The sequence below is a fragment of the Balaenoptera musculus genome, chromosome 15, assembly GCF_009873245.2.
Source record: "Balaenoptera musculus isolate JJ_BM4_2016_0621 chromosome 15, mBalMus1.pri.v3, whole genome shotgun sequence".
Classification (NCBI taxonomy): domain Eukaryota; kingdom Metazoa; phylum Chordata; class Mammalia; order Artiodactyla; family Balaenopteridae; genus Balaenoptera; species Balaenoptera musculus.
This window is the reverse complement of record NC_045799.1, coordinates 78,907,105-78,931,610: the sequence shown is the minus strand read 5'-3', so window position 1 is coordinate 78,931,610 and position 24,506 is coordinate 78,907,105. Positions and strand designations below refer to the sequence as shown.

At 42.0% G+C, this 24,506-nt stretch overlaps 1 protein-coding gene across 1 annotated transcript in view; it reads right to left on the bottom strand.

Annotated features, from left to right (window-relative positions):
• Positions 1–204: 204 nt before the first annotated feature.
• BAZ1B (bromodomain adjacent to zinc finger domain 1B) overlaps positions 205–24,506 on the bottom strand; it is a 67,048-nt gene continuing 42,746 nt past the window's right edge. Inside the window, exons 10-20 of the mRNA XM_036824930.1 lie at positions 22,629–22,734; positions 21,588–21,686; positions 19,219–19,396; positions 17,002–17,184; positions 9,539–9,686; positions 8,313–8,460; positions 6,366–6,478; positions 3,915–4,060; positions 2,650–2,753; positions 2,021–2,394; positions 205–1,513 (exon numbers count right to left, since the gene is read on the bottom strand). Of these exons, the coding sequence (XP_036680825.1) occupies positions 2,037–2,394; positions 2,650–2,753; positions 3,915–4,060; positions 6,366–6,478; positions 8,313–8,460; positions 9,539–9,686; positions 17,002–17,184; positions 19,219–19,396; positions 21,588–21,686; positions 22,629–22,734 (1,583 nt within the window). The 3' untranslated portion in view covers positions 205–1,513; positions 2,021–2,036. The remainder of the gene's footprint in view (positions 1,514–2,020; positions 2,395–2,649; positions 2,754–3,914; positions 4,061–6,365; positions 6,479–8,312; positions 8,461–9,538; positions 9,687–17,001; positions 17,185–19,218; positions 19,397–21,587; positions 21,687–22,628; positions 22,735–24,506) is intronic.

Genomic DNA, 24,506 nt, shown 5'->3' with positions numbered 1-24,506 from the left:
TTCGATTACCCAGGGCACCAGAACTGTCTCCTGGAAGCTAAGAAATGCAGTAGATGGATCTGACCTGTGGTTAAAAAGACTAAGTCAGAGGAGGTCCTCTGCAGAAGAACAGGCTCCAAGAGTCCATGAGAAACCAGCGCTCTCTCGGGACTGCACCACCCTCCAAGAGCACAAAGAAAAATTCACCAGAATTGTTTCTTCTTTATAAACACAAGTACATAATGTTTATTTGAAATTCCAATTTATTACAAGTTTACCCTTTAATGGGGGCCCTTCCTCCTTAAAGACAACTTAAAAAACAACAAAACTCAGGGGTCACTGAAGTGGGAACACGGAATTCTCACTGTTAACAAGAACAGACTGGCTCTAGGGTAAGAGGCAGGGCAGGTGTCGGCGGCTGGGATTGTGAAATTGTAACTTCAGTGCTAACTCCAAGCCTGGGGGAGCCAAGATGGTAAACCTATCCAGCAGCCCCTGGAGCAAACCCCAAGGAGGCAAGGAGGCCAGGGGATAGGACCACACCTTGAAGTTTCACTTTAAGAGGCTTTATTCTCAGGTTCTGTGAGCTGCAATCCCCTTGGTGGACTTCTTTTCCCTTACTTTAAATAGGTACAGAAGAGCTTAGGTGCTCCCATTTTTCCAAATTCAAAGCAGACAGAAAAGAAAATTAAACCCTGTTTTGCGTTTTTATCAAAATCTGCCATAAAAGGGAAAGAAGACTACAAAGTTCTGCCTAAACATAACTACTAGTGCTAGACTCACTGTAGGAAGGGGCCGCTGAGCCCCTCCTCCTGCCCTCCGCCCCCCACCCCGGCACTGAGCACTGAGAGATTCAGGTTCTTGGGGAGCCTGAGTCTGAGGCCAGAACAGCACAGCAGGGGCACTGCACACAGAGGCGGCGGAAGCAGCCACCAGGGCAGGCAGAGGGACCGCGTCCATGACCAGGTCCCCACTGCTGGCCCTGATAAGCCCCAACCCAACTTCTCTAAAGGAGAGACGATGGGCCAAGGGAGGAGACTGGGCAAAGTAAAGCAAACACGTTATCATATAAACTGTACTGTACATGTGCTAAAGCAAGATGACAGAAATATTTTTACAAGATGTTCTTTATACAATATCACTGCTGAAACAAGCAACTTTTAATAACTAGAAAAGTCAATTTAAAAAAAATTAAACATTTAAATTCTTCCTGCTTTTCTTCTGCTCCCCTAAGAGCTTGTCTGGTATGTGGGTGGGCTGGGCTCCAACACCCCTCTGGCCAGACCCATCAAAGTAAAGGTTATATGCATGGTTACAAGCAGGGCTCCAGTCTGAGTGAAGTGCCTTAGGGTTTTTTTCAGGGGGCGAGGTGGGGTGGGAGCGGGGAGAGAGCTGTCACAAGGAAGGGGAGGGGTACTCAGGAATGGCTACAGGACATATCCCTTTACTCTGCCAAGATCAACTCAACAGACCACAACTGTTTCATGATGCTGGTGAACACAGAATTCTGTATGGCACTCACTGATACCGTCACCTGAGAGGGAGGGAGGGAGAGACAGAGCACAGGCTTAAAGAAACAAGACTGTGTATAAATATAGATTAAAAAACCCAGTTGGCCTGATTACCCTTCATCCTTCTACGTAATACAGTAATCCCTCCCCTGGAGACCAGAGGGCTTGGCACTGTTGTGGTGGCCAAAGTGGGAGGGACCTTAGGCAAGAAGAAAGAAAAGGAATTGGGTTCACAAGAAAAGCCATACCCTGGGACTCGTCCTGGAAACTCTCGGAAAGGGGGGTTAAGGCCATCTATCCCCCACAGTATTTCTGGGCAAAGACCACCAACCCAGTATTAGGCTCTCCAAAGTGCTCTGCTTGATTAAGGCCCATGGAGAGTTTGGGAGACACGGCACAAGCTCGGATGACAGGCATTCCTGGGCTCCCCGTGACCTCCTCCCTTCCACGTTCTTCTCCAGCTTCCTCTCTCGCCTCCCTCCCCCCTCCCTCGCTCTCTCCCTCGATTCCCCCAACCTCAGCTCCCTTACCAGGGCCCCTGCCTCTCTACTTCTTCTGTCTTCGTCCCCTGGACTGTCCAACGGGCTCTGGCTCACTGTCCCCTTCATCTTCAGCAAGCCGGTCGGGAAACTTCTTACGTTTCCTACGGACGTACGGGTGGCCAGGAAGATGTTTATGCAACAGAGCCGTCAGACACTGTTCTGTCTTCACCATGCAGCCTAGGACATGGCTGCCTCGGCAGTTGTAAAGCTCAGCGTTGGTAAACACTTGCTTCATGTCAGTAAGAAACTCCTGCACAGAGCGGTAGCTCCCACAGGAACATTTGTTCTGCACTGTCTGGAAGTCCATAGGGTGGGTGATCACGTCATAGTAGTCCTCAGCCTCGTCTCTGGTCACGGGCTCCCTGTGGAGAAGAACCGAATGGGGAGATCAGCGCAGCACTGAATCCAATGGACAGAAACCTTGTTATCAAACCACCAGCCCCAGAACGCCCCCCCTGCTGAGACCAGCCCACTGGCAGGCAGAGCAAGTGTGTTCGCTTGCACTCAGAGCGGGCTCTGCTAGTCTGGAAGCTCATTTCCCTGCCACTGAGATGTGTCCTCGGGGTTCAGCTGCAAGGTTGGCCCTACTCCCCTGCGCCTGAGGCCACGGAGCTCACCTGAAGGGCCAACTGAAGCGGTACTTCACGATCTTGTGGAGGATCTCTTCACACTTCTGCAATTCCAGGCTTTGCCTCCGGGAGCTCCGCTTGGTCTGAAGTACCTGGCGCCAAAGAAAGACGACATGTTATTACAGGTCTGAGAAAAGAAGAGTGGACAGGGCAGGAAACGCATATATCTGCTTAACACAGAAAAGAAAAAGGTCAATCATCTTCTCGGAGCAGAGACGGTCAAAATCATCTGACTTGCAGGCGGGCAGCGCTCTCAGCAGGGGGCACGAGCCCACCTGCCTCCGCCCCGGCGGACGGTGAGCGAAGCCGTGGAGGACACGCAGCAGTTGCTGTATTACAGCAGTCCTGCCAGGGGCCAGCTAGAGGGCCACTGTCGCCAGGACGCTAGCCCTCTGAGAGCAGATGGACCTGGGATTACGGTCACACTGTGGATGAGTTTAAACAAGCAACTGCAGAAAGCCAGGTGGGTTATGGGGACCACCCACAGCCAATTTTGTGGGGGTGGGGTGTCAGAGGGAAGAAAAGCAAGAGGTACAATTCCTTTCCTGGGCTCTCCCCTGCAGGCCTGCAGCAGCTAAGTGGCGAAAGAGAAAGGGGCGCGCCTCCCTTCCAGGTGGCAGGAACAGGCCGTGACTCACAGCAGTAGGGGCACAGCGTTGAAGGGGTTAGGGCCAGGCACACAGGAGGTGCCTGCAATGCCCTTTGAGCACCCTAACGGCTTGCTTTATGCCTCCAGCCCACCTCCAACTCCAATTTAATCTGTCAAAAGAAGCAAGTTTTCAAGAGCCTCTTTCTGTTCTTTAAACTTCAAGTGAAACCTAAAGTAAAACCACTAAAGTTACATTGGTTGAGGAGCAGAGGGGAGGGTAATGTCCCTCCCATGACAATTGTCGGCAGAAGACCCAAGAGTAAGTGAGGCTCCAACATTGCTGACATTCCCACAACGGAGACCCAGCCCCTCTGAGCCATGGGAGACACATGGATACTATTTTAAAATCCTTAACAAGTCACAGGCTGCCTGTTAACTAGAGGAGATGTTTGCAGGCTGCAGCAGGGGAATGCCGGACATAGCTGTTCCCGGAGGGCCTGCTGCCTCGTTTGCCTACAGGCCCATCCATCTGCCTCATCAGTCTCCAAAGTTAGGGAGGAGGGAGCGGAGGGGAGGCTCCCACCTGTTGCCTGCTGAATTCCTAATGCTGGAGTGGGGGATACGAACCAGAAACGCTAGAGAGCAGATGATAAATAATTCTTACCAGCTCATCAACCTCAGCCTCGTCTACAGGTGGTGCCTTCGGCCGAGACCTCCTGGTAGGATGCGGCTTCTTACCTGGTCGTCGGCCTGGCCTTGCTGCAGGGGGGATGACACCCTGCTTGCCCCGGACAGTCTTTCGAGGTCTCACTGAAATAAAAAATATGCATTCACAGCAGACCTGAGGATGAAGGGAGCATGCCCATGGAAGGGGTGATACTCTGGACAAGCAAAGCAATGGCTTCCTTTGGTTAGGAGGTGCTCTTGCTATCCGTCTCCTGCCGACCTCACAGGACACTTCAAGGGCAGCAGTAGCAGATGGAAGAATGGATACTTTTCATCAACTGCCAAAGACCTTTTAAGAGTCTCTTCAGAAGGCCAGTTCCTTTAGTACGTCCACTCTCTGTCCCCACCCTGTTCAGTTACTCTCAGGAATGAGGGCCTGGAAGGAATCAATTGTAAACTGACTCACTTAGGAGAAAAAGCCACTTGCTGATGGGTCTGCCTGGGAATTCCTTCAGCCCAAGCTCAGCCTGAGAATGCATGTATTTACATGTAAGATGGAATCTGAGTGTGGAACGGATCCTGTTTCATAATTCCCAGAGTTATCCTATACTCACCACCACAATCTTTTCAGAGAAAAGCTGATACTTATGTAAAGTACTTATGTGAAGTCTGCCTCATTGAATCCAGTTTAAGGCTAGCCCAGTCCTGCTTTCTGCAATTTCTAAAAACCATAGACAGTAGGCCCGGCCACTTCCACAAGAGCCCTGCCCGGGATCCCCCAAGAGAGAATAAAAACTACAAAGGCACCCGAGGCTGCCTGTTTCTCAGGTTTACAACAGGCGCTCAATGTCAGACAAACCAACATTTCTCAATAATCTTCAGGAAACAATGCTCCATCAGGATTAGCTCAAGGCTGCTCCACTAAGCAAATTTTCCCCTGGAAAATGGGGAGGGGCAATTTGGACACAGATAGGGGTATACGGAGGCAATGATACAGAGAATCAGTAAACAATGTTTTATATTCTACTTCCAGACCATGATGACCCCTCACTGACTATTTTAGGTTCACTAAGTTGAAAGACTAGGCGAGGAAGAGAGGGTAAGGAGCTGATGCCAAGGATGAAATGCTGGATGCAGGGAACAGCCATCGGCCCAGGGCCTCGAGTTGCACTAGGGAACCACATGGTTGGTGGCCTACAAGGCAGAGTAGACAAGAGGCTCTGAAGTACCAAACACTTCCTGGATCCTTTTGGTAGACAAGGCCCTAGAAACCTGGAGAGGGAACAATTCCCTGGAAAGAGAGGAATAACTTGAAAGTGGAAAGCAACCATTACTTGGAAAATAAACAAAATCAGTCCATTGCTATATTTAGAATCTGTTCCCAGACAACCATGCATCCAAATCACGACTCTGGCAGTACTCCGTGGTCTCTCTGTAACGCAGGGTTAATGGACTACTTGTCTCCTTACCCAGAGACTTGAAAAATCATGCCTTGGGAAAAACAAAAGGAGCCCTAGAGGAATGAGAGAAGTGTAGGTGTCCCAAATTAAAACCCTGCAGGATCGGGGAAGACAGTAGCAGGGGTGCAAGCCCAAAGCCCTCAGGTTTTGACAGCGCCAGTACAGTAAGGACCAGGTGTGCCAAACATCCTCTCTCTCCTTCCACCAAGTACGACTGTCCAGGGAGTTATGATCTTGGGAACCGTACCTCTCTTGAAAAGCTCATCAAAATCTTATATTTGTATTAACCTACAAAGAAGGGTATATTTTGCAAAAAGGGAGCCTGTTAAAAGGCTCGACTGCAGGACTTAAGGTTTAACAAAAATGACACGACTCTCAAAGCCTCATGAAAAACGAACATGAGAGACTGAGTCAACAAGGTGAGCTTAAGTGATGAGGCCTTTTCCCCCTACTGACATCTAGAGAGAAACAGATCTGAACCTTCCTAACAACTACGCCTAAACCATGGAAAAAAGTCTTCTCTTTTCAACTAGCAAATCTACAGCCCTGCACACTACAGGGAAGAGAAGAACCACTGTAACCACAGAAAAAAACAACTTCTTTAAAAGCAACACTGCACCAGAGGCCAAAAGAACTGCAAGAGACAGCATGGGCCTAGACCCTCGTTACCCCATCCTCACACTGAGGGGCTCAGAACCAGCAGACCCGTCATAAACAGACCTGGGGCCTTGAATTCCATGAAATCTTGGACCAAGTGGATCTGCCATAGTTTGATGTTCTGAGACCAAGCCACCCAACCTCCTACTAGGAAGGTAGTTAACTGGCATCTTGAAAACCCATTTAAAACATGGCAGCAGTCGCCCCTCCACCACAACTTGTGAAAAAAAGATGGCACGATGGCCTTGTTGGGTTATCTACCGCCAACCCAGTCTTTCCAAGTCAGCTTAGAAGACTGTGAGGTTAACTATGAAAGCAAACTGAATACTTACGTCGCAAACCAGCCACCTCATAATCTTCCTCCCCCTCCTCCTCCTCCTCTTCTTCCTCTTCATTGCTCTCATCATCTTCGCTGTCCTCAGAGGCAGACTCCTCCGTATAATTCCTGTGGGGGGAAAGACACTTGTAGAGAACACGGATCTAGGCCAAAGGGGTCCTAAGAAAGGTAAAGTCCCACATAAATTGCGGCAACTTTTCCCTCTTCACAGACTAGACAGATTTCATGCTAAGGGGAGGGAACCTGAATCTAGGCCAGGACACAGGAAGCAGAATGAAAACCTAAGCTTAATTAACAGAGTGTCTCCTCTATCGGGCCCCAAACCCTCTGGCTACGATACTAATGGCAGCAAAAACCAAGACCAAAATGCAACCCCACCCCTCAACACACAAAACAAAACTCTGTTCCTTCTGTCTCACAAAAACAGCCAGATAATGTAACATTTCAGGTATTAAAAGTTGTCCCCAGTGCCAGGGTGGACTGAAAGGATAAACAGCCCAGACAGGTGTTACCCCACCTTGATGGCCCCCTTCCAGGAGCTGAAACAGCTTGCAGATGACCATAACATCAAAGCACTGGTAATCCCAGCTCAGAACAGCTGGTCCAAAGCCTCACCATTTCAGAGCAGCAGCCTCATCTCTCTAAGTGTAGCTGGAATGGAGTGAGAAATAACCGAGTAATGCTGTTAGGCAGGGTCAGGATCAAACAGCTCTGACCTTTCAAAGAGACACCAAGCCAGACTGCTTACAAGCTGCTCTTCTACAACCTCAAATTTCAACGTGGAAAACGTTATTAACTTTGGCAAACATTAGGCGTCTCCTCTTTACAAGGCCCTATGTTTGGCCTTACTGGGATGAGGATGAAGAACAAAGCACCACCTCTACTCTCAGGGCAGAAACAATCTCATAGGAAGACAGCCGTGGATAAAACTGACCAAAAAGGCAAGATGCATCAAAAAACAACTTTGGACATGGAAAGCTGAATTGGAACACAGAGGAGGAACAATTAATCCTAAGGATGTTTCCAAAAAGCAGTGAAATTTTAGGTAGGCCATGGTCAGTTTAGCCAGGTGGGAGTTCTGGGGACAGGGAATATTCCCAGCTGGGAGGAAAGCACAAGAGGCAAGGATGCACAATGAACAGCCTGTAACAAGCACACAAATATGGGAACAAGGGCTCATAAAAACATCAGCTAGTATTATATAATAAGAGTCTCAAAAGTTAGGCTAGGGAGTTTGGACTTGATTCTAGAGACAAGGGGAAGATCGAAGTTTTTGAACAGGACAGTGACATAAGCAAATCTTTGTCTTATGTAAACCATTCTGGTATCACCACAAAAGCTGGATGGATAAGAGGGAGGAAGATATGAGGCAGAGTTGAGAAGCCACTGAAGGAGCCCAGATGAGAGATGGAAGAGGGCCAAATGACAGCAGGGACCATGGGGAATGGACAGCAGGACGCTGACTCATTAAGACATCTAGACACTGAATTGATAACATCTGGCAAGTGAATGAATAGGGAGACGGGGGAGAGGAAGACACCAAGTTGACATCAAAATTCTAATCATGCTAAGGAAGGAAAAGAGTAGGTACAGGTAAGGAAGGCAATGCGTTTCAGGATTTTTAGCAGTGACTGGCTGCAGAAGTCATCACAAATTAAGAAGTGGGCAAAGTGGAAGCAAAAGACAAAGGATATGTTATTTGAGAAGAACGTATGACCAAGAAGACATAAAACACGGCTGGTAATGAAAACTAGAAATGTCGACAATTAAGCTAAAATTAAATCAGAGCCCTTTGAGCCCCCACTGTAATACCTTAAATGATGGGGCTCTGCACACAAAAGACGAACTTAAAGCTCCTCAGCATCATTCAGTTTGAATAACTGAAGCTCAAGTATAACAGCTATTTATTAATTTATTTGTTTTTAAAAGAAGAAATTCTCACCTGCCACGGGAGTTGCGCCTGGCAGTGGCAGGCTGGCAGGCTGGGCACTGCCATTCACCATCTGGTACTTCATAGAGGGCCGGCCTCAGACAAAACAGGTGGAAGGCTTTATTACACTCGTCACACAAGATCAGCTTGTCATCCTCACCTGCAAGGAGATGAACTTGTACAGCACTGCAGGGAGTGTGGCAGTGGTCAGTGAGCTGCAAGGAAGAGCTGCTCAGCCTCGATTAACCCGATGGAAGAGCGAACATTCTAGTACACTGCTACCCCATTTTAAAAAACGCAGTCATCTTCTGAAAAGAAATGTAGCATTAACTAGACTACAGGTAATCTAGGGTTCAGGTCTTCTAACTTATATCCCAACATCTACTCCGGGCTGGAAGACGACAGTTAACATCTACTAGGAGATAGCAAAAAATCAAGCAGTAGCAGGAGATTTTTGCTGCCCCTGTCCCCCTAAGAGACGAATCTCCCATGAAGTATTACATTTTCTGCCCTTCCTCCTCCTCCCCGACCACACAAATGCTTCCCAACTCATATGGTTCCCCTAAACCATTCGGTTTCCCTACATTTGAAAATACACCAAACCAATTTAAATGATCATTTCCCCTCTCCAACCTTCATTCTACATCAGTTTTTAGAGCAACTGAAATGATTTTACATAGGTCTTTTCATCCCTGTAAAGTAAATCACAAAACAGCTTTAGCCACTGAGAAGTCAACCACTGGGGGGGCTTTTAGCCATCTAGTTCCTTTTACACATAATGGGGCTCTAAAAGTTCTCAGCATTAAACAGTCCAAATGCTTCGCTCTGTAGGATTCCATGCCAGAAGGTCCAAATCCGACTATTCTTCACGATGTTCAAATACTGCCCTCTACTGGTAGCACCCACCTTACTTCATGGATGACTAAAATTCAGAGATAATACGAGAGATTTAAAATTTTAGTTAAAACTAATTTGTTCCCTATAGAAAATCTAAGGATTGGCGATATCAACTGCTCTTATTTTATACTCAAAACTGAGGCACAAAGGGCCTGCTGTGATTTGCGAGAGTGTGACTTTAAAGACTAGCATTTTATGGACTTTCAGGAGAAGGTAAAATCTGGACCACCACCACCACATTTAAAAGTTGTGTACACAGAATTCTTGAGGGATAAAAGATCTTGGAAATGGAAGTCCTAGTGCCTAATACACTCAGATAAGCAACTCTGATTTAAATATACCTTTCTTTCGACAAACTTTGCATCTAGCATTTTCTGCTGACATATCCCATTTGATACAGGCATCAAGCATCCCAAGTAGAACATGCATTCTGGAAAAAGTCTGAGCTTCACGAATTGCTGTCTTCCATTTTTCCAGAGCAGATGCGACCTAAACAGAGACCAAACCAGGCCAGCATTACTACAATGACTTCAAAGACATGAAATGTGGATTCTTCACGTAATACTGACAGTATACACTGAGAGAGGACTGCAACTAGCTAAAGATACGAGAGCATCCCGATACGTTCACCTCCTAGAGCTCCTCCAGGCTAACCCACTTATCTTACAGAAGAAACCAAGGCTTGGAAGGGTGGAAAAAAGTTGCCAGAGGTCACACAAAGAATTCAAGGAGGGGGAAATGACTAGAAACAGGTCTCTTCTAGTGAAATCCACTTAAAGATTCAGTGTCATTTAAAAGCAGGAACACTTGTACTGTGTAAATAATGCTAGTATGCAACAATGTCATGTAGCTTGGTCAGTAAGATTATCAGTTTCTGCACTAATATGTACCATAATCCCAGATTACAGGGCCTAGAAATAGTAAATAGTATCTATAAAGCATTCTACAATCCTTAAAAGTATTAAGTACTGATATGAAATATTCTCTTGACTTTATCACCAACTTCTAACTTAAGTGAAATTTGTAAAGTCCCAGGGGTTGGCCTGATTTCATTCAGGGCAGTTACTCTCAGCATAATCCACACTGCCTCCGCTCATCATCAGAAAATGCAAATTAATTTAGAATTAGCAAAGTAAAAGAGGATGGAGAAAAATGTAATTAGGAATTTTCAACCCTCCCTCTATAAAATATACATTCTGAGGAGGAACAAAAATGCCATTTTAGGATAATTCATTTATTTGTATTGCTGTTTTATTAATTAAGAGGTGATTTTTTGGGATGTTTTCAAAGCACTAAAAAAGCCTGAACAATGAGGTGAGCATCCACGTAAACAAATGCCATTATAGGGGACCATCATTCTCAGACAGTCAGAAAGTACAACAGAGCTGGACAAGGTAAAGCTTCAGCAGTACACCAGAAGCTGAGAGACTAGGTTATCTCACTCTCATCTACCTTGTGGAGGTCATACTGCTTAACTCAGTCATGACTGAACTAAAGTTAGCCATGCTGGCTACTTTTATTATACAACCTGGCTAGCTCTAGCTAACTGACAACAGCACTGCTGGGTTTCACTGCCCTGTACTAGGCAAAAAGCCTATTTTAAGTAACAGTCTTCCTTCTATAAGAAAGGCCCGTTATCCCTGGAAGGCCACAGGCTTTGAAATAGAGCTGCCAAGGGACAAAGACAGTTGAGCTACTTCTGAAGCTGTGGTGTGAGAGTTCAGGGAGGGGACCAAAGGCTGTCCTTTCTCTTTCCTACAGAAACAGAGAACCACTGAGAGCCTTGTGTGTATAAATTTATGAATAACAAGGATAAGTAACAAACACATCGAAAAAATCTATTTAAGAGGCTGCTAAAGTTCTAATGGAAACTGACTCATTCCTTACTCCAACCTGCAGTGCAGATATTTCAACATCTGCCTTTGAAACACAATTTCCTTCCTTCCCTTTTCAGAGCTCCTCAGTAGGATGTAAGATCTACAATCACAACAGGTGCCTTGCGGGTCTTCTCCCCTAATGTAATGGAGAGCTGACACATGGTACCACAGATTCTCTTACTGTAATAACGCAAATCTCTTCATTCAGTGGAATATATAGTTAAGAATTTTAGGTTCGGTTCCTAAAAGAGTGTTATTAATAACACTCAATTAGCCAGGGAATGGTTAAAATGGGCTTTGCTGTCCTCTAGTGGACAGTCAGATGCACAAAAGCATTAAAAAAATCATCAGTATACAGTACTGCTTTTTACTTATTTCCTATAAATTATAAAATCTGAGCACCCAGCACATGTGGCCTCATTAAAAGAAACAAACAAAAATCTGAAAGAGGGGCTTCCCTGGTGACGCAGGGGTTAAGAATCCGCCTGCCAATGCAGGGGACACGGGTTCGAGCCCTGGCCCAGGAAGATCCCACACGCCTCAGAGCAACTAAGCCTGCCTCAGAGCAACTAAGCCCGTGCGCCACAACTACTGAGCCTGCGCGCCTAGAGCCCGTGCTCCGCAGCAAGAGAAGCCACCGCAGTGAGAAGCCCGCGCACCACAATGAAGAGTAGCCCCCACTCGCTGCAACTAGAGAAAGCCCGCACGCAGCAACGAAGACCCAACACAGCCAAAAATAAATAAATAAAATAAATTTATATATATTAAAAAAAAACTGGAAAAGATCTTGAGAATAAGCTTATTTAGCCTCATTTTAAAAACAGATTTACTGAGATATGATTTATATACTATCGATAACAAGTTCCCCCTGTAAAGTGTACAGTCAATGCCTTTTCATATACTTGCAGAGTTGTACAACTATCAACATAATCTTAATTTTAGAACATTTTCATCACCCAAAAAAGAAACCTTGTCATTCCCCATTCCCTCCCCTAACCCACCACTTCCCCGGCCCTAGGCAACCACAATCTTCTTTTGTTTTATAGATTTACCGATTCTGACATTTCCTATAACATGTGGCCTTTTGTGACTGGCTTCTTTTACTGAGCATAATGCTCTCTAGCTTCATCCACATCCCAGCACATAACAGCACTTCACTCCATTTAACTGCTGAGTAATACATCCATTTTGTTTATCCATTCATCAGCTGGCAGACATTTGGATTGTTTCTGCTTTTTGACTATGCTGAATAACAAACACTGCTATGAATGTCTGTGCACATGTGTGTAATGTTCATTTATTATTTTTCATGAAAAGAAAGTTTGCCCAAGGTCTCACAGCAATTTAGGGCCAGGTCTCCCGATCCCCAATCCAACGCTCCTGGCATTATACATTAGATCCTGTTTTATCCACTGAGTTATCCATCTAGACCAGCCTCGTCTCCAGCTAGCCTCTAATTTCGAGGGTGAAAACAACAGGCACTCAGATTTTAAAGAACATCTTAAGTCTCCTCCCACTGCACAAAATTCCAGTCCAGAACATTAAAAAAAAAAAAAAAAAAACCCCACCATATCGAAGACTTTTTAAAAACACAGGAACAGCAGCAAGATAAAGTTTTGACATACAACACGGTAGCATCAAGTAAATACTCTGTTTTGCAGTACTGCTGGGAAGCTGGACACACTACTTTGATGAAAAAGTCAAATTCTTTAGCATATTTAAATAAAGTTGGGACCTAGTTAGAAGTGGTAGAAGTGCGTATAACAAAATCAAGGGGAAGCCACCTTATGTGCAAGTCACCATTAATCCCTTTACCTAACAGTAAAAAGACAACATATCTTGGCAAGAATATAATGAGGCTTCAGACCATATTCTTCCATAAAAGAACGTTTAAAATGGAAAAACAGATAATCAGGGACAAATGCATCCAAAGCAAACAGAGAGCCTAACAGAACCCAGGATTTGGCCAAATTATACAACATCTTTCCCATTTAATGCAAGAAAATGAAATAAACATTAAATATTTGAAATAATTGACTATTACAAAAAGGGATTTGAGAGATAATCTACTTTTACAAATAAGGAAACTGAAGCACAGATTAGGGACTGATATTAGCTCATGCAACAACCTAGTGCCAGTTGAAAAAACCCTGGCCCATGCTAAGTGGAAACCTTCAAAGCAAAGGACAGTGGAAAATTTCAGAGCTGTGGCAAGGCTGACCTTCGGTGGGGAACTGCAGGGCATAATGCCATTTTAATGGAGAACATTGTTGAACTACTTAGTAGGCAGCCTAATTGATTTTCCAAGAAACTCTTCCATGTTTTCCATTTGTGTACTATGTGTCTGGGCCTCAAGGTTAAATCTGCAAAGTGCTCATATTTTCCTCCCCAATCAAAGAATCATCTCATATGACAAGCTAAAAAGAGGTTACTTCGCTATGGGGTTGAATACTAAAAAAGAACTTAAATGAGAACTCTACAGCTACTAGTTCCCAATGAGAAGAAAAATGTTATGAGTCAAGAAATGGCAAGGAAAGATCACATCAAGAAGAATACTAGGACTTCCCTGGCGATTCAGTGGTTAAGAGTTCGCCTTCCAATGCAGGGGGCCTGGGTTCCATCCCTGGTTGGGGAGCTAAGATCCCACATATCTCCCTGGCCAAAAATCCAAAACATAAAACAGTCGCAATATTGTAACAAATTCAATAAAGACTTTACGTGTGTGAAATCTCAGTCTATGCCATGAATTAATAGTTAAACGTTTATCTAACTGAATCTTAGCTCTCTACTCACCTCTCACCCAAAATGTTCTTTCTTGTATCACGTATCACTCTTGGCCTCAGGAAGAAACCCAGGGGGAACATGACAACTGTGTACAACTACCGGAGGAGCTTTAGAGAGTAAACGCATTCTGTGCAAACTCAGAGGGCAAAACAAGTACCAGCTGTCAATGATGAGAAGGCAATTTCAGCTCAATCTAACAAACATTATGCCCACCCCCCCTTCCACAACCTAATTAATTTCTACCTGTTCTTCAAAAATCCAGCTGATAGATTCTCCTCTCTGGGAAGTTCTAAGTTGCCCTGGTATCCCTCACAGGAGAGCCAAGCACTGCTCTTTCTCACCATACTTGTCACTCTACTCCAACCATCTCTCACACTCAGAGTTCCTTGAGAGCAAGGACTTCTGGCTTCTACTTATGACCAAAACCCCCAGACTTTTGCACAATGACTGGCACAGGCAAGCCTTTACCAGATGTTTGTGAAAGAAAGGAAAGGAGGGAGGGAGGGAGGGAAGTCAAAAACAAGGGAAAGTATTCCACTGGAAAATGGCTGAGACAGCTCCCTTAATGTAGTGTTTTCAAATTCTTTTCTTCACAAGTAATCTTAAGCAGAAATCGAATACACAAAACAGAAAAAAATGGAGCTGCTAATTATCCTAAAAAAGAAAAACCAGAGACAGCATAATGTTCATCAATAAGGAATTAGGATGTTAAAAAAACAAAACAACAACAACCAAAAAAACCCAAATAATACCAGGATGATCTATACGGACCGACAGAGAGAGAGGACAGATGCCTAGGATATGTTGATGAGTGAAAAACTGCAGAATATTATGCAGAGGGTTCCATTCTGTAAAAATCCAACAAAACTATCTTTGTATATACACAGAAACACGTCAAACTATTAAAGAGTGATATCCTTGGGGGGGGGGGGTGTGGTGAAACTAAAATGGGAATTGTCTCATATTATATCTACCTCTCACATTTGATTTACTTACAATGAGCTACTTCTAAAATTAAAAAAACCAGAAAACTGAATTTTACACATACAAAAAAATGAAGTTGGACCCTTACCTTATACTATATACAAAAATTAACTCAAAATGGATCAAAGATCTAAATGTAAAAGCTCAGACTATAAAACTTGTAGAAGAAAATACAGGGGGAAAGCTTCATGACATTGGATTTGACACCAACAGCAGAGGCAACAAAAGAAAAAATAGGTAAGTTGAACTTCATCGAAGTTTAAAACTTTTTGCATCAAAAGACACCATCAACAGAATGAAAAAGCATGGAATTCCCCGGTGGTCCAGTGGTTAGGACTCCGCATTTCCACTGCAGTGGGCACGGGTTTAATCCCTGGTCAGGGAACTAAAATCCCACGTGCTGCTCGGCACGGCTAAAAAAAAAAAAAAAAACCTGAAAAAGCAGCTCACGAAATAGGAGAATATATTTGCAAATCGTGTATCTGATAAAGGATTAATATTCAGAACAATATAAGGAATCCACACATCTCCCCACCCCACCCCTACAAAAAAATTAAAAAATAGCCAAATGACTCAGAAAGACATTTCCCCCAAAAGATAAGTAGCCAATAAGCACATGAAAAGACGCTCAACATCACCAATTATTAGGGAAATGTAAATCAAAACCACAAGGTATCACTTCACACTCATTAGAACGGCTACTATAAAAGAGACAGATAATTACAAGTATTGGCAAGGATGTGGAGAAATTAAGACCCCTGTACATTGCGGGTGGGAATGTAAAATGGTGCAGCTGCTATGGAAAACATTATGGCAGTTCCACAAAAAAATTAAATAGAATTACTATGTGATGCAGCAATTCTACTCCTGGGTATATACCAAAAAGAATTTAAAGTAGGAACTAGAACAGATATTTGTACAGCCATGTTCACAGCAGCATTACTGGCTGGATGTGAGGGTAATCTGACTGTGATGTCTGTCATCCTACTGATCACCAGAGGTGATTCAGCTGACATGGCTGGCTAAGTGGATGTGCCCGTCCTCCCTCACTATTCCATGTGCACCCCATCCCTCCCGAACCTTCAAGCTTGGTCAAAAAGGACAACCTTCGGGACTTCCCTGGTGGTGCAGTGGTTAAGAATCCGCCTGCCAATGCAGGGGACATGGGTTCAATCCCTGGTCCAGGAAGATCCCATGTGCCGTGGAGCAACTAAGCCTGTGCGCCACAACTACTGAGTCTGCGCTCTAGAGCCCGAGAGCCACAACTACCGAGCCTGCGCGCCACAACTACTGAAGCCTGCGTGCCTAGAGCCCGTGCTCTGCAACAAGAGAAGCCACCACAATGAAGAGCCAGAGCACTGCAACGAAGAGTAGCCCCTGCTCGCCGCAACTAGAGAAAGCCCACGCGCAGCAACGAAGACCCAACGCAGCCAAAAATAAATTAATTTATTAAAAAAAAAAAAAAAAGGTGGAAGTGACCCAAGTGTCCACTGATGGACCAATAAACAAAATGTGGCCTATACACACAATGGAATATTACTCAGTCTTAAAAAGGAAGGAAATTCTGGCATATGCTACAATGTAGATAACTTTGAAGAAGTTAAATAAACCAGTCACAAAAGGACAAATACAGTATGATTCCACTTTATATGAGGTACCTAGAGTAGTCAAATTCATAGACACAGAAAGAAAATGATGGTTGCCAGGGATTGGGCAGGAGGGTGAAATGGGTAGTTTAGTGTTTAAAGGGCATAGTTTTGCTTTGGGAAGATAAAAAAATTCTGGAGACAGATGGTAGTAATAGTTGCAGAACAACGTGAATGTACTTAATGACATAGAAACATACATGTAAAAGTGGCTAAGTTGTTCATTATGTATATTTTACAATTCTTAAAAATTTAAAAACCACCACCTTTTAAAAAGAGGAATTAGCTCTGGTAAAGGGGGATGGGGGACTCTGACACACTATCCAGCTCTACAGGCAGGGCTGTGCTCCACAGACCAGTTTGAAAACTACAATATTTGGAGAAAGTGATAAAGATCAAACACTGGCTAGGGAACAGTGCTTATGTAACTAAAAAGCATAGGGTTAGATAATTTCAAAACCAGATCACATACTTCTACGCAGTCAGAAAACTACATCTTCATTAGCTAAATACCTTTGCTTCCTCTGCCATTTTTTTCTCTTCATCCACCTCTTCAGTCTTTGCTGAATCTTCGCTTTGGAGTTTTCTTCTCTTTTGCTTGGGAGCCATGAAGCCTTGGAGAAATTTCTTTATGACACTGGCTTGAAGGGCAATCACACACTCGCCAAAATCCTTCAGTTTCTCTAGTGAGATCACCTACAGAAAATGATTTAAAAACCAGACTGAGTAAAAAGGCCAAGAGAAAGATGAAAGCAGACAATCCTCGATTAAATTCAAATCAACCTAGACCCAAATTGGTCACATAACATTAATTTAACTGGGTTCCTCAGTTCAATGGATGGCTTATGCATTTGAAAGTAGCCGACTACTTGGATTTCCCTGATGAAGGGATCCATGGGAGGCTGAAACTTGCTCTACTTAAAGGAAGTTACTGAACTCATTCATACACTCAGTGACTGAGTGCCTACTACGTGCAAATGACGGTCTCAAGGCAAAGAAAAACTGAGAAGGAAAGTAAAACTTTACCAACCTAACAGCTTACAACCTATAAGCCAGATAATACATTTTACATACTTGATCTCATCTAAGCCTCACATTTATTTTACGGATGAGGAAGCATAAGCTAAATCACTTTGATCCAAACCATACTCTTAAGGACTGAAACTACCTTCTCAGTCACACAACACATGCCAATTAAAAAAATACCATTTTATAACTACAAAGAGAAACAGAGAATGATGATAATCCAACGTTAGCAAGGTGTGGGCCTGGGTTTGGCACAAAGTAGGCAATTGATAGATATTTGCTAAATAAACAAAAAAGTAACCGTAATATTTCAAATAGGCAAAATTCTTTCAGTTGAGTAATTCCTAAAAAAAATCTTTAAGAACAATAAAGATGTTTAAACCTTTTCCCCAGGGAATGTACCAAGAATTCATAACCAGACAAATGAAAAAAAGTTACATATATAAGATGCATATATAATTTGTTAATTCTAATAGCAAAGAAATAGAAATACAAAAGTCTGGCAGTAAAAGATTTACCATATCAACTCCATGCGTTATTATGTACCCCAAAGTGACATTAAAGACTAAAAGAGGGCTTCCCTGGTGGCGCAGTGGTTGAGAATCTGCCTGCTAATGCAGGGGACACGGGTTCGAGCCCTGGTCTGGGAAGATCCCACATGCCGTGGAGCAACTAGGCCCGTGAGCCACAACTACTGAGCCTGCGCGTCTGGAGCCTGTGCTCCCAAGGGAGGCCGCGATAGTGAGAGGCCCGCGCACCGCGATGAAGAGTGGCCCCCACTTGCCACAACTAGAGAAAGCCCTCGCACAGAAACAAAGACCCAACGCAGCCAAAAATAAATAAATAAAAAATTTAAAAAAAAAAAGATCATGTAGGTGACCCGAGGCCCAAATTTAGATTCTGAAAAAAAAAAAAAAGACTAAAAGAAATGGAAAGTATTTATAAATGAGGGAAAATTGGAGGGCGGTGGGAGGTTCAACTGCTCATAAAAATCACACAACTATTAACACACTGTTATAATGCAAATGATCAATTTGAAAAGACTCACAAATATTAATGTGTGGAGTTATGTGGACTTTATTATTTAAAGTTAACAAAAAAATTTTTACAGTGATAACTCACGGACAGTGTTCTCCAATCTTTTCTCCAGCTTTGATACCTAAAATCTAATGTGGGACACGGGGTCTCTTGAACTGTTTCACCTATAACACTTAAGGGTCCTTCTGAACAGTAAGTGATAAGACTACAAAAGTGCCTTCACTGAAATGTACCTGTTTAACAGCACGAGTGCTGCCCAACACAAGTACAACTCTACTGAGCTGATCAAGTATAGAGAATGAACAAAAGCAGGATACACAAATGTTTCATACCTTATAGCACAGGCATCACATGGGAATGGATAGGTTAAATAATGTTATAATGACTAAGACTCTAGGACTAGTTTTCATTCAACTTAATAGTAAAGCTCTTTTTGAACAAAGGTTCTGAGCCAACTATTAGATTTTCCTGGATACCAGCAGAATATAACAAAGGAAAAGTATCATAATGTACATAGAGAATTTAGGGTTCCACATGTGTCTTTCAAGACAAATGCAAATATGATTCCCAGGGTCATCTAGGGAAGTCAAGAACAATATCAGGGAACAATTCCAAATTGAGTTTCCATGAGTAACATTTCAAAGGGTGTTTTCCTTATATTCTTACCCGAGCTTCAAATTCTGAGGTTTCTTCCACATAACCAAGTCCTCCCTTTTGTAACCTTGTTGCAACTTCAATGAGATCACTACGAAGGAAGTTTAAAAGCTCCTGGTTGCCATCACAGGATTTTAGACCCAAATTTGGCTTCCGGGCCAGATGAATAGAATGAATAATGTCCTGGTACCTAGAAAAGTTGAGGCAAAGGGGAGGAGGAATAAAGACCATTTAAAAAACGGTCTATTAATTTCAATTACTTGAATGACATGTTTTATTTCTAGAAGACTTACTTAGATCCTTTTCATCTCTCGTTTAATAGTCTCATGTTTCTCGCACAAAATTTCAAATTTCTCTTATTCTTGATTCATTTAAAAAACACACATTTTGTTCTGTATATGGTAATTCCAGTATCTGAAGTGTGTTTCTTTACCTAGCTCTCATTCATGGTAACTGGTTTGTGTGGTTTTTTTGGGGTTTTATTGTTTTTTGTTTTTGTTTTTTTACCATGAGTTTCTTGATATTTTATCTGTGGAAATTCTTTGACACCTGGTTTGAAGTTATGCTCCTCCAGGGAGAGTGTGCATTTGCTTATGTTAGTTGCCAGAAACTGCTACCAACTGGAGACAAACTTTAAATCGTCTGCCTGGAATTCTTCACAGAAGAAACATGAATTTGAGCTGAAAACCTACACAAGGACCTTCAGAGTTCACTTTCACACTAAAGATTAACCTTTTGAGGTCACAGTAATAAAGACTCTAATAAGACTCTCTACCCTGGATTGGCCATAAGCTTCACTGTTAGCTTCTTACACCAAAAACTAATGTTCAAGGTCATCGAAGTTAAGTACTAAGTTCCCTTTTCATTCTTAATAATAAGGAGTTTTAATATTATTTTCCTCTGACTATAACTTCACTGTGTCTCACTGGTGTTCTTATAAAGGATTCTGCTTTCATTGCCTTCTACCACATAATTTCCCCTTTATTTTCTTCTTTGATCTAATAAGTGTTATCAAGACAGGACGATTCTGAATACAATTTTAACTCATTTATACATTAAGCAGTGGACCAAAACCAATGATGTACCCATTATCACTCTCGAAAGTGTCTCAAAATTGCAGAGTATGTACTGAACAGTATTTTCCTTCTCTCTTCAATTAAACCTAAATTCCAGCATGAAAGCATGCAGATATTAAAGGTGGCCTTAAGGCAAAACCTATCCCAGCTTTGATAGAAACAACTGCTAGAACAGAAGGGACACTAGCAAACCTAGATGGCACTGATATTGATGCTAATTTTGTAGGCAGGTTTGCGTGGTTTCTCTTGGAGATATAATTCACATAACATTAAACTCACCATTTTAAAGCCTATACTTTCAGTGGTTTTCACATTTTAGAAGCATCAAAACTACCTAATTCCAAAACATGTTCATCACTCCATAAAGAAATCCCATACAGGTTAGCAGTCACTCTCAGTTCTCCCCATCCCTCATCCCCTGGCAACCACTAATCTATTTTCTGACTATAAATTTGCCTATTGTGGATGTCTCATATAAATGAAATCACACAATATGTGGCCTTTCTATGTCTGGCTTCTTTGACTCAGCAAAATGTTTGCCCACATTCTAGGATATTTCATCACTTTGTTCCTTTTCATGGCTGAATTTACGGATATACCACATTTTGTTTATCCATTCATCAGCTGATGAATATTTAGGTTGTTTGCATTTTTGGGGCTACTCTGGATACCAACAGAATACTTCTGAATACCAACCAATGTGGAACTGCATTTACAAGGCTGCCTAACTACAATCAGGCTCTCAGTCTGGTGTATGGCGTGTTAGTCAATGAATAATCCTGCTACCCTGTATATACATGGTTTAAAAGCATACTTTTCCAAACAAGCATGAGGTGTCAAGAAAATACCAAAAAAAAAAAAAAAAAAAAAACCCAAAAAATAAAAAAATTAAAAAAAAAAGAAAATACCAAACAACGGGACTTCCCTGGTGATCCAGTGGGTAAGACTCCATGCTCCCAATGCAGGGGGTCCGGGTTCGATCCCTGGTCGGGGAACTAGATCCCACATGCATGCCACTTAGTTCTAAGAAGCCTGCATGCCACAACTAAAGATCTTGCATACCACAACTAAACAAGCCACAGCAAAGATCCCACGTGCTGCAACTAAGACCCCGCGCAGCCAAAATAAATAAATAAATAAATATTTTAAAAGAAAATACCAAACAACAAGAACACAAAAGAGTTATAGACTTTTAAAATTTTTACTTAAGCTTTTATGGATAAACAACAACAACAAAAAACCCTAAGATATGTATAATATCTAATGCTGAAGAGGAGATATGAGGAGCGAGATGAAAACCCTTACCTCTTCTCTAGTCTCTCTTTAAGCTGACTTTCTCTTATTCCCTGAGGGTGAAGGCAGTTTAGCAACTCATCCAGTTCCTTTTGACTATCACATAAAAACCTGTAGGGGCAAAAAACAAAAAACCAAAAAAAACCCCTGTTAACTCTGAAAAAAAAAAGAAGAATCAAACATTAAGAAAGGGATCTAGGGTTGGTGGTGGGAGTTGGGAAAGCAGAATTCCAACCTTGCTCAGAAGTAGAACAATTTACTGTTTCCATGAGACCTAATGTTAACTTTATCTTACGACACTGGAGCCAATGTTTCCTACTAAAATGTAATATGAGGGGACTTCCCTGGCGGTCCAATGGTTAAGGCTCCAGGCTTCCACTTCAGGGGGCATGGGTTCGATCCCTGGTCGGGGAACTAAGATAAGATCCCACATACCGCTCAGAGCAGGCCCAAATAAATAAATAAGCAAACAAACAAACAAATAAATAAAAATAAAATGTAATATGAGACAAATTTTATAAAGTAAATAGGCACACTTGTCCATATCCCTTTCACAGAGTAAAGTTATATCAAAAAATAAAAGACAAAAGGTCATTAAACTAAAGGTGATCACAGCTAAAGCAGTTAATGCGATCACAAAAGTAGAAGGGACCCTCTCAAAACCTAGCTCCCTGCCTAAAAGCAGGATAGACACAAAGGAAGATTAATGGCTATATTTACAATTCCTTATTCTTTAATAAAGATGAAAATCCTAAATACTTCTATTCCCAAGCAGACTGAAAGGCATTTCCAATGCTATGTAAGATCTATCATATAATATACAAAGTTACATTACAAGGAAAAAATAAAATTCTAAACCTTAAAGCAAACAGATATATTCTTATCAAAAAATCAAGTCTGCTTTTAAAGCAATGAGTTTACATATCCAAGAAATCAAAATCACACAAAATGCTCTTAATAGATAATCACTAACTCACTGGTTTCACTATATAAATTATTTTCTTAACACTGAAAAAGAAAAAGAAAGAGCAGCCAGATGAATGCTCACATTACCATAGATTCTGCCCCTGTTTGGGTATAGTGGTCTCTACAGCAATTTCTGTAGCTGGTCCATGCTGTGTGTTCGTGCTCACATTTTTGCCTAGGTTTGCTTTCTTACCTAAGAAAAATTTATACATTAGGCTGAATATAATACATACTCAATTCCTAGTTTCAAACCTAAGCAGTACACAGTGCAAATTCAACAACCAATAACACAAATGCTGCCTATTAAATATATTCACATGTACAACAGATGCTAATTTCTCTTAAACATCTTACATACAGCACATTATCTGAGACAGTTGCTCTCTATACAGCTGAACAGGCAAAGTTTAAGAGTATCACAAGTTATTGCAATAGAATGCAGAGAGATGACTAAATGTCTCAGAGCAAATAAATAATCTGCTCCTTGTACGTGATGTTTAGCATAAAGGCATCTGTAGTGAAGTAGACACAACTGAAATATATAAACTACTACAAACTTACCCCTGGAGGCTTCAAATGTCAAATACGATTAACTTTTTTGTAAACCAGCTCCTGTATACTAATATATGACATTACTATAGATAGATCTTAAACCAGTATTTGAGGCCTTACCTAATTCTACAATTGGTTCTCTCCCCTGCTCCCCTTCTCTCCCCTTTAACCTGCAGCATCTTCCCTACAATACTAACACATAACCTTGTTTAGTCTTTTCAGTCAGGTAATTCTGAAGAAACTCTGCCATGCTGGAACTAGAAAACATGAAGGAACAACATCCACCAGGATGCTCTAGAAGTGAAGGGATGTAGATGCCAGTCTTCTCCCGGGAGCTGTAACTGTGTGGACCTGATTTCTGAAAACAGCCATTAAGCTTTTGAGACACATTATAAAATCACAGTCCTTCATCCCACTGGAATCTCTCTCAAGTCTGAAGATCCTAACTTCGTATTTACTGCCCTCACCTGGGTATTTACAAAGTCTACCAAAACTAGACTTTTCTACTAAGTACTACAATCTAATAAATAACGTAATTCAACAAGAAAATGCCTTAAATTTGAAGTTTTGGGCTATATACTAATTTCCTTATTTAACGATTTTGTGAGTTTAAAAGTTTGGGTTATGAGTTTCTCTAAAATGAAAGAAAACTACTTTCTGAGAAGCAATATTCATTAGGTTATATAAAGTACAGCTGGAAGGAAGCTTATGTACCATCTAACGCAATGGTTCTCAACAGAAAGCCATGCTGCCTCCTAGGGAACATTTGGCAATATCTGGTGACATTTGGTTGTCACTAATGGCATCCAGTGGGCAGAGGTCAGGGATGCTGCTAAGTAACTTACAACACATAGGACAACCCCCCACTACAAAGAATTATCTGGCCCAAAATGTCAACAACAGTGAGGCTGAGAAAACTTGATCTAACCTAACCATCTGGTATTTTTAAATTTAAAATTTTTCTTTTAATTTCTTTCTTGGGGGAAAAAAAGAGAAATATATATATATATATATATATATATATATATATATATATATATACACATATACACACACATACACACACACACATATCTATGTATAGGTCAAGAAAGAATATATACACACATATATATATATATTTAGAAAAGTACACTTTTCTATTTCACAAACTGAACATACTCATGTAACCAGAACCCAAGTCAAGAAAAAAAACATTATCAGTGCCCCTCATGACCCTTCTCAGTCACTTATTTCTAGTTACATATTTGCTGTGTTTCTCCTCACTAGAATTTTAGTTAATTGACATTCAGGACCTTTTATGTCTTGTTTGCTATCTTGTATCACAGCACATGAAAAATTGGTTGGCAAATAAAGAGATGCTCCATAAATATTAAATAAATGAATTTTTAAAGTGGAGGAAAAAGACACATA